The sequence below is a fragment of the Myotis davidii genome, unplaced genomic scaffold (genome assembly GCF_000327345.1).
Source record: "Myotis davidii unplaced genomic scaffold, ASM32734v1 scaffold570, whole genome shotgun sequence".
NCBI classification, from domain to species: Eukaryota; Metazoa; Chordata; class Mammalia; order Chiroptera; family Vespertilionidae; genus Myotis; species Myotis davidii.
The window spans coordinates 4,120,192-4,130,139 of NW_006283631.1; the positions used below are offsets into that span (position 1 = coordinate 4,120,192).

The 9,948-nt window shown below is 36.8% G+C and overlaps 1 protein-coding gene across 6 annotated transcripts in view; it reads left to right on the forward strand.

Annotated features, from left to right (window-relative positions):
• VEPH1 (ventricular zone expressed PH domain containing 1) overlaps positions 1–9,019 on the forward strand; it is a 209,373-nt gene extending 200,354 nt beyond the window's left edge. For 5 of the 6 annotated variants that reach the window (XM_006753823.2, XM_015565560.1, XM_006753824.2 and 2 more), the window contains 2 exons: positions 3,959–4,095; positions 7,927–9,019. In XM_006753823.2, the coding sequence (XP_006753886.1) occupies positions 3,959–4,095; positions 7,927–8,163 (374 nt within the window). In that variant the 3' untranslated portion in view covers positions 8,164–9,019. The remainder of the gene's footprint in view (positions 1–3,958; positions 4,096–7,926) is intronic. The other variant, XM_006753826.2, reaches the window with a different exon arrangement.
• Positions 9,020–9,948: the final 929 nt, after the last annotated feature.

Consider the following 9,948-nt stretch of genomic DNA (forward strand, 5'->3'; position numbering starts at 1 on the left):
GAGACAGCACTTAGCATAATGCTCTCCAGGTCCATCCATGCTGTTGCAAACGGTAAGAGTTCTTTTTTACAGCAGCATAGTATTCCATTGTGTAGCTGTACCACTGTTTTTTAACCCACTCATCTGCTGATGGGCACTTGGGCTGTTTCCAAATCTTAGCTATTGTAAAGTGTGCTGCTATGAACATAGGAGTGCATATATCCTTTCTGATTGGATAAAATATATCTAAGTCTCAGGATATATTCCTAGAAGTGGGATTACTGGGTCAAATGGGAGTTCCATTTATAATTTTTTGAGGAAACTTCATACTGTTTTCCAAAGTGGCTGCACCAGTCTGCATCCCACCAGCAGTGAAGGAGGGTTTCTCCACATCCTCTCCAGCACTTGTTGTTTGTTGATTTGTTGGTGATAGCCATTCTGACAGGTGTGAGATGGTACCTCATTGTCATTTTTACTAGTATTTGCATCTCTCAGATGATTAGTTATATTGAGCATGTTTTCATATGTCTCTTAGCCTGCTGTATGTCCACTTTCAAAAAGTGTCTATTTAGGTCCTTTGCCCATTGTTTGATTGATTATGATCTTCCTTTTGTTAAGATGTATGAGTTCCGTATGAATTTTGGAAATTAAACCCTTATTGGAGATAACATTGGCAAATATATTCTCCCATGCAGTGGGCTTTCTTGTTGTTTTGTTGATGGTTTCTTTTGCTATGCAGAAACTTTTTTTTTTTGAGTACTTTAACACTAGCTAGGTTCTTTTTTAATTTTTTATTTATTTATTTATTATTTTTATTGATTGATTAAGTTATTAAATGTGTCCTAATCCCCACGTTACCCCCTATCCCAGAAACTTTTTATTTTGATGTAGTCCCATTTGTTTATTTTCTTCTTAGTTTCCATTGTCCTAGGAGCTGTATCAGTAAAAATATTGCTACAACGTATGTCTGATATTTTGCTGCCTGTGATTCTTCTAATATTTTTATGGTTTCCCATCTTATGTTTAAGTCCTTTATCCATTTTGAGTTTATTTTTGTGCATGGTGTAAGTTGGTGGTATAGTTTCATTTTTCTTTTCTTTTTTTCATGTACCTGTCCAATTTTCCCAAATCCATTTATTGAAGAGACTGTCTTGACTCCATTGTATGCTCTTGCCTCCTTTGTCAAATATTAACTGAGCATAGTGGTTTGGAACAATTTCTGAGTTCTCTATTCTATTCCATTGATCTATATGTCTGTTCTTGTACCAGGCAGTTTTGAAAACAGTGGCTTTGTAATATAGCTTGATATCTGGTATTGTGATCCCTCCAACTTTGTTCTTTCTCAGGATTGCTGTGGCTATTCAGGGTCTTCTTTTATTCCAGTTGAAGTTTTGGAGAATTTGGTCTAGGTCTGTGAAATATGCCATTGGTATTTTAATGGGGATTGCATCTCCGTAGTTAAGTTTATTCCTAGGTATCTTAATTTTTTTGTTGCAGTGGTAAATGGGATTGTTTTTTTAGTTTCTCTTTCTGTGAGCTCATTATTGGTGTATAAGAAAGCCATAAATTTCTGTGTGTTAATTTTGTATCCTGCTATATTGGCAAATTCATTTATTAAGTCTAGTTGTTTTTTGATGGAATCAAAAAACATAGGGTTTTCTATGTACAATATCATGTCATCTACGAATAATGACAGTTTTACTTCTTTTCCAATTTGGATGCCTTTTATTTCTTCTTCTTGTCTGATCACTATAGCTAGCACTTCCAGTACTATGTCAAACAGGAGTGGTGAAAGTGGGCATCCCTGTCTTGTTCCTGTTCTTGGGGAAAATGGTTTTAGTTTTTGCCCATTGAGTATGACGTTGGCTGTAGGTTTGTTATATAAAGCTTTTATTATGTTGAGGTATGATCCTTCTATTCCCACTTTGCTGAGAGTTTTTATCAAGAAAGGGTGTTGGATTTTGTCAAATGCCCTCTCTGCATCAATTGATATGATTATGTGATTTTTATCTCTCAATTTGTTTATGTGATATATCATGTTTATTGATTTGTGGATATTGTATCATCCTTGCATCCACAAATCATTTTCTTGATGTGATTGTCAATACTTCCTGGGTTCCTGCTTTCCCTGGTCTCTGTTATGCACAATACTAACCACCGTGAAGTTTCTCAGAGGATGGGAGATGCTTCTCAACACTGATGTCTCAGATCAAATGTCACTTGGAATGTCCAAGTTCTTTTCTGATGACTTAAACGCATGTGCACCAACCCCAAGTCAATCACTCTCTATTCTATTGTTATTATATATATTTGATATATATTTTCCATTTATAGCCTTAATTTGGGATTGACAATGAGACACCCAATTGAATACTTTTCAGACAAGGAACAATGCCAAACTAGCCTCATTAGAACTTTGTGAAAGCTACATACTTCATTATTATTACTTTGAAAATGCAGTCAAGATGAACAAATCTTCCTCTGAGATACTTATTTGATCTAAATTAGGAAAGGGAAATGGTAGAGTAGGAAAGATACGGTCAAACAAGCATTGTCCAAATTTCCAAGTGATAGAAAATATGTCATTCCTTTCAAATTGCTGTGAAAATTGAACATAAATCGACAGAAGTAAATTTTGTCATACTCCCCAGAAATTAGATGCTTTTATATAAATTTAAGAAGTGAATTTAATGTAATTATTAAAAGAAATTAAATTCTTCCATTCAACATCTAACCTTCTGACATGGTAACACATCTTTGAATTCTATGATTATGTGTAATAATAATGTAATGATAAACACTGTACTTTAATGTCTAATTAATCTGTTCAGTCAACACATATTTATAGACTTCCTGTTATTTGTCAGGCACTGTGTTAAAAGCCTGGTGCTAGAACAGTGAACAAAGCAGGGACACTGCCCTCAGGGGGCTTTCAGTTGGATGGGGGAAAAAGACATTCATTAGACCAGTGGTTCTCAACCTGTGGGTTGCTACCCCTTTGGGGGTCGAATGACCCTTTCACAGGGGCCGCCTAAGACCATTGGAAAACACACATATAATTACATATTGTTTTTGTGATTCATCACTATGCTTTAATTATGTTCAATATGTAACAATGAAAATACATCCTGCATATCAGATATTTACATCACGATTCATAACAGTAGCAAAATTACAGTTATGAAGTAGCAATGAAAATAATTTTATGGTTGGGGTCACCACAACATGAGGAACTGTATTAAAGGGTCGCAGCATTAGGAAGGTTGAGAACCACTGCATTAGATAAACACCACTAACCATCTACAGATGATGATGCCTGCTATAAAAGAATCATGCCAGATGCTATGGGAACATATAACAGGCAAAGCCACTCTGGTCTGGTTTTTGGGAAGGTCTACCAAAGGAAGCAATTTTGGAGTTGAAAAACGCATTATTGGTTGTTAACTAGGCAAAGATGGGAGTGTGGAGGGTGAAGAGAGAGTATGTGGGTTCCAGAGAGTAGAAATATCCTGTTCAAAAGAACTGGGTAAATTTGCCTTTGCAGCTGTTATGGCTTTTAGGAAAACATGTCTTTTTGGAGTAGTGTGTTGACTTTTGCTGCCAAATAGCTAAATATATGTGTTTTGTGATTATTTATGAAGTTATATTTCTCAGCGGTTCATGTGAACAGAATATCATGAAACAAAGTATTACGAAGCATAGAAAGCTATCTGGATCAACCTTAGAAACTGCTAACCAGATGCTCTTTTTGTGAACCATATTTCTTTTGAAAATCTCTATGAGGTCTTTCAACACTTTCCCATCATCTAAACTGTGCATCCTTTCAGGGACAAAGGGAGAAAGGTTAACCAAATTCATAATTTATCAGCCCACTTTCCAAATATGCCTTACTGGGTTCCCTGGACAATTCTGACTTTTGATCACTTGCCAAATAACTAATGGAAAATAAATGGCTTGATCAGTCTGTTACCTTCAACAGTTGTAAATCAAGACGGCCAGCCTCTCATAGAAGGGAAACTTAAAGAGAAGCAAGTCAGATGGAAGTTCATCAAAAGGTGGAAAACCCGTTACTTCACACTGGCTGGAAACCAACTTCTGTTTCAAAAAGGAAAGTCTGTAAGTTCCTCTGCTGTTTATTACACCTGCATTTTTACCAACCAGCTGGGTAGGCATTTTGTCTTGGGTTAAATATCAGTATTTTTTTTCCTTCTCCGTTTTACAATTTTACAGTATTATTTGATTACCATGTTTCTGTTCATTTCGATGTTAGTTGGTTCACTGTCCCTCTTCATTTTATTATGGGAGCTGTTTCTTGTTGACTTAAGTTTTTAGAAGATAAACTGCTCTTGACTGGAACCCCATGCCTTTTGTTTCCCTGCAGAGCACCCACGTGCATTTATGGCTCATCATATTGACCGATTTCTTTTATAGTTACAGGTTTTATTTAGAGGTGGGGACTGAAGGAAGGGGAACCATAGACAGGGAGGAAGAAAAAAAGGCTGGTCTATTTTAAATTACTTTTGAAATCACCAAAGTTTAATTTGATTAGAAAAAAATGCTATCTTTCATTCAGTGAATGAATAAAATGGGATTCTAAAAGAATTAATAAGTATTCATTTAATAGAATTTTCCATCTGAACAAGGATGCTGAGTAAATATCTGTATTCTGAATTTTCAGGGGGAAACCTATTAACAATGCAAAGTTTTCCCCTTCTTTTCAAATCAGATTTATTATCCTTCAATTCTACTCAATCAGGATCAGGGAAATAAAATCTTGACCTACTTCTTGGCTACATTGAAAAATAATAATAATAATAATAATAATAATAGCAGCTCATCAGAGCTCACCACATGCCACACTGGATTGCCTCAAACAATCCTTTGAGGTCAGCACTCTTATTATTGCCCTTTTACAGAAGGGAAAACAAGGCTCAAAGAGATGGTTGGCTTGACCAAAGATAGAGCCAGTAAGGTAAAGAGGGTGAAACTGGAGTCAGGCTTGGGTAGTATGACACCAAACATGTTCTTAGTCCTGCTTCTCTGTACACTTAAACACAGAGCCGGTGACAAAGCAAACTGCATCTGAATTAATTAATGAAAGGTCTTAAATTACTTAAAAAGACAATGCACTGAGAACATATGCACTATATTTTTAGAGTGCTCATTATAAAATTTATTTATTACCCAACGGAATCAAATATGGTGTATCTGAATTTCACAACTTCTGGTAAGTGCTTTTTCAGTCTATAAAACCTCATGTTAACTTTTTGAGTTAAAAAAAAAAAAAGACTTTGATGATGACACCTATTCTGAACTCATTTTACTTTCTTCATTTGTATGTATTATAAAATATACAGATGGATTTTTTTTTTTAAGGGGAAGTATAGTGTGTGCTCAATCCAGTGGTTCTCAACCTTCCTAATGCCGCAACCCTTTAATACAGTTCCTCATGTTGTGGTGACCCCCAATTTCATTGTTACAAACTGAACATAATTAAAGCTTAGTGATTAATCACAAAAACAATATGTAATTATATATGTGTTTTCCAATGGTCTTAGGCGACCCCTGTGAAAAGGTCGTTCGACCCCCAAAGGGCTCGCAACACACAGGTTGAGAACCACTGATTTAGGCAGTTATTGGAGGTTTAAAGAAACATTTTTTTTTTAGCGTAGGTTCACATTTAAAGTGTTAAAAATGGCCATCTGAGTTTCCTGTTTTCATGTAAAAAGGCAGGAATGGAAGTAAAATGTAGCGATTTATCAGATCCCTTGAGTCAAAGCAGAGTCAGCGCAGAAGAGTGTTTTTCCTGAACTCAAATAATGACCTTTATCCTTCTTGATTCAGAGCTTTTTAATAAAGTTTAGAGAATGAGCTATTTTATAGTTGGCTAACTTGTTTGACATCTTTATCGGGAAATAATGGTTTAACATTCCAGAAACCTGACAAAACATATGGCTCAAATATTGGGAAATAGTATAAGGACCACAGCAAAATCTCCTTCATCCCCAGGGACACAGTAACCTAGCAGTGGTCAGCAGTCTAGCCACATCGTAAAGGCCCTTTCTTGTACATGAGAAAAAAATGTGCATTTTAAACTAAAAGATTATAGTGTTACTTTCTATTGTTAAGATCTCTGCCAACCAGCTAAGCAATGGTGTCCTTTAACTTCCTGGCCATTTCTATCTTGGTTAATTCACTGTCCTTCTTGAAATAACTATGGTAACATCTTTTCTATCAGTTCTTTCAATTATCAGTCTCTGTACTGTAGGCTAACCCAAAGAAATACAATTTTATTATCTTCAGATACTGTAAGCCACAGTAAGCTGACAAATATTGTCTAGTGCAGATATTTTGCAAGTTTATCCTATACAGCCCCTAAAAGAATTTGGAAAGATCTATATTACCTATAGTATTTTAAGGCGTATCAACACTTTAATCATAAGTTTAAACAGTTGCACAAACTGTAATTTTTGTTGAATTATAAGCATTTTCATTTTAAAATAAAAATATCACATATTTTCTTTAAATGTAACCACTGAAATAAAACACCATAGCAATTTGACACCTAACACTATCCATTTAAAAATTACATAAATTAGTTCTTCTTTAATAAAAATGTTTACATTGTGTCACTTTTCCTTGAAATCATATTTTTGTTCTACCTCTCCCACAGCATCTCACTGTAATGACCCTATCATTTTTCGTTGCAATAAAACTATGTATATAAGTTGAAATTTAATTTTAATTTCTTGTGACCATCAGTCTCTAAATACTAAGGTTTTATATTTTTCTCTTTTAAAAAATTATGGCATTTATGAAAAGCCGTAAGTATAATACCAAATGTATTACTATATTACTAGTTGTTCAACATTAAGAAGTGAAATGCTATTGGAAATGCATCACTTAATCAACAATGGGGATTATCGTTGCTTTGTTTGAAGGATGCTTCCCTGGCATTAATATTCTGTATTGTGTTTTAAAATTTGTTTCATGCTCTTGAGATTTTTCCAAGTTGCATAATACACCGTGGGAAGTATGGGATCAGTGAGAAGAGTATCTTTTCATTGCAAAGTGGAAGAAGGGTGACTGTACAGGAGAGGTGGGAAAGGGGAATTGACAAGCTCCTCAACCACAGGTACATTCTCCAGGAGACAAAATGGAGTTAAAGACCTGAAATTGCTTTAAACAAGTATCTGACCCCTTAAAACTATTCATGCTAGCAGACAAATGACCCTTCCAACGTTCCACAGAGTTCAAAAACAGTTTGATCTACTTAAACACTGAAACTCTTTTTATTCTATGAATACCTCTTCCTCAGATATAGCACCAAGTAAAATTAAATTCCATGCTTCCCAAATTATCTTAAATTCTGAGTTCATGGTACTCCAAATTGTACTGTTATGTTTTGCTCTATTGATGAAGTTTTAATATTAATAGAAAATGACATAAAATCAAAGAAATATGGATTAAGCATTTTCCCCAATCCCAAGGTAGAATTTCTAGAAATTAGCTATCTTGTGCCAATTTATGATATGATAACGACGGGCCAATTGTTCACTCCTTTCTTGTTCTAATGACCCTTTGAGGCAGGGGTCCTCAAACTTTTTAAACAGGGGTTTAGTTCACTGTACCTCAGACCGTTGGAAGGCCAGACTATAGTTTAAAAAAAAAAAAACTATGAACAAATTCCTCTGCACACTGCATATATCTTATTTTGAAGTAAAAAAAAAACAAAACGGGAACAAATACAATATTTGTATTTGCACGTGGCCCACGGGCCGTAGTTTGAGGACCCCTGCTTTGAGGCAATGGTGCCCCAAATAACAAAGGCCTTGAGCCATATGAAGTGAAAGGATGCTGATCCTCTTGGAAAATCCTCCAGTAGCCAGAGATCTTTCCATGTTCTGGGAGCCAGCTCATGTGTTTTACTTCCCATGTGCATTTCAGAAAGACGATCCTGATGACTCACCAATAGAACTCAGCAAAGTACAGAGCGTGAAGGTTGTGGCCAGAAAACGCAGGGACCGCTCTCTCCCTCGGGCTTTTGAAATCTTCACAGACAATAAAACCTATGTTTTCAAGGCCAAGGATGAGAAGAACGCAGAAGAGTGGCTCCAGTGCATCAATGTGGCAGTTGCCCAAGCAAAAGAGAGAGAAAGCCGAGAGGTGACCACATATCTGTAGGGACTCGCAAGCTGACCTCACACTGACTGTGTACAATGGCATTGCATTATCACTGCCAATGTCAAGAAAAAAAGATAAATTCGCCGAGTCATGTGTTTTTTACTAAATACCAGTGGAACAGATTTTCCTAAGAAGCAGTACCCAAAAGCGGCGGGATTCCTAGCACATCTTACATCCTCATGGCATTTGCATTAACTTCAGGACATTTGTGTAAGCTAGGATAAGCCTAGGAAACCATTTTCTCCTGCCCCAAATTCTGTGCCACTCCCATTTACACTTGAGATTTTGGGTTTTGCCATTAACCATATTTAAAAAAAAAAAAAAAAAGAATTAAGCTGTGGGAAGCAGAATTCTGGGATAACTCCCCATGGCCCACACCCGGTATAACCTTCTCCCCTTGAGTGTGGTAGAACCTGCAACTTGCTTCTAACTAATGGAATATGGCAAAAGAGATAAACTGGTCTCTCTCCTGATTATGTGACATTCTATGGCAAGGGTAAAGAGATTTTGCAGATATGATGAAGGTCCTTAATTGGCTGACCTTGAGGTCATCAAAAGGATATGATCCTGGGTGAGGCTGCCCTAATCAGATGAGCCCTTTAAAAGCAAGTCAGAGACTCTCTTTCACTGGCCTGCAATAAGCAAGCTGCGATGAGTCCTGCAGCTTCAAGGAAATGAACTTTGCCAGCTACCAGTGAGCCTGGAAAAGGATCCCCAGCCTCGTGTAAAAGCCCAGCCACCTTGACTACACCTTGACCGCAGCTTTGCAAACCCTGAGCAGAGGACCCAGCTGAGCCATGCTTGGACTCCTGACCCACGGAAACTTCGAGATAATAAATATGTGCTTTTTTAAGTTGCCAAGTGTGTGCTGATTTGTTATGTAGCAGTAGATCACTAATACAAAAGCAAACTTGGACTATACATAAAGGATCAATTTTTCCTAGGAACTTACTAACCGTGTGATTTAGCACAGAAACCCAGAGAAAAATTACAAGTAGTCGATACCCTTAATTCATCCCTGACCACTGCTAACTCACTAGGACGGGAAATAGAAAAGAGGCCAATTGAGGAAGGAAACGATTCACTTTTAACATATAAACTTTGAGGTATTGTGAGACACAGAAGTTATGACAAGTGGGACATGGAGTTCTGGAGGTCAAAAGCTGGCCTTGAAGGATATATGGATGGTCACTGAACATGTGGAATTAGATGAAAGTACTCAGGGTGAGCAAGACAAAAGACCTTCTAGGGCAGTGGTTCTCAACCTTCAGTGAGTAACTCTAGCTAGTTTGATTAAGAAACACTGGTAACTGATGAGTGGAAATAAAATATTAAGGGACACTGCATTACTTATTAGTAATTTAAACGCCAATTATGTGCTTGAATCTTTCATAGCTGAGATTACAGTAAAACGCTGGTTCCGTGCTGATTCTGTTTTCACTAAATGCTTGTCCTCAGAAAGACGAGAATGGCCCTACCAGCTCAATTTGGAGGAAAATAATTATCTTTGCTGCTTGTTACAATGTCCTTGTTACTTAATTAATGAAATGCCTCTAGTTTATAACACAATTCTCAAAGCCTTGGAACCAGATCTAAAGAGAAGTAAATGTATGAGGAGTAAATAATCTTCTTTCTGGTTTCATTCCATGATGCAGTGATTCCAAATGCAGTCAAATTCTCCTGGGTTCCACATCACATGAGGAATTTCAGGATCCTTGGCTTCCCACTGATATTTCTGGCGCTTCCACCCTTGCTGCTGGCTAGCTCACCACAGGCTGGCCTTTC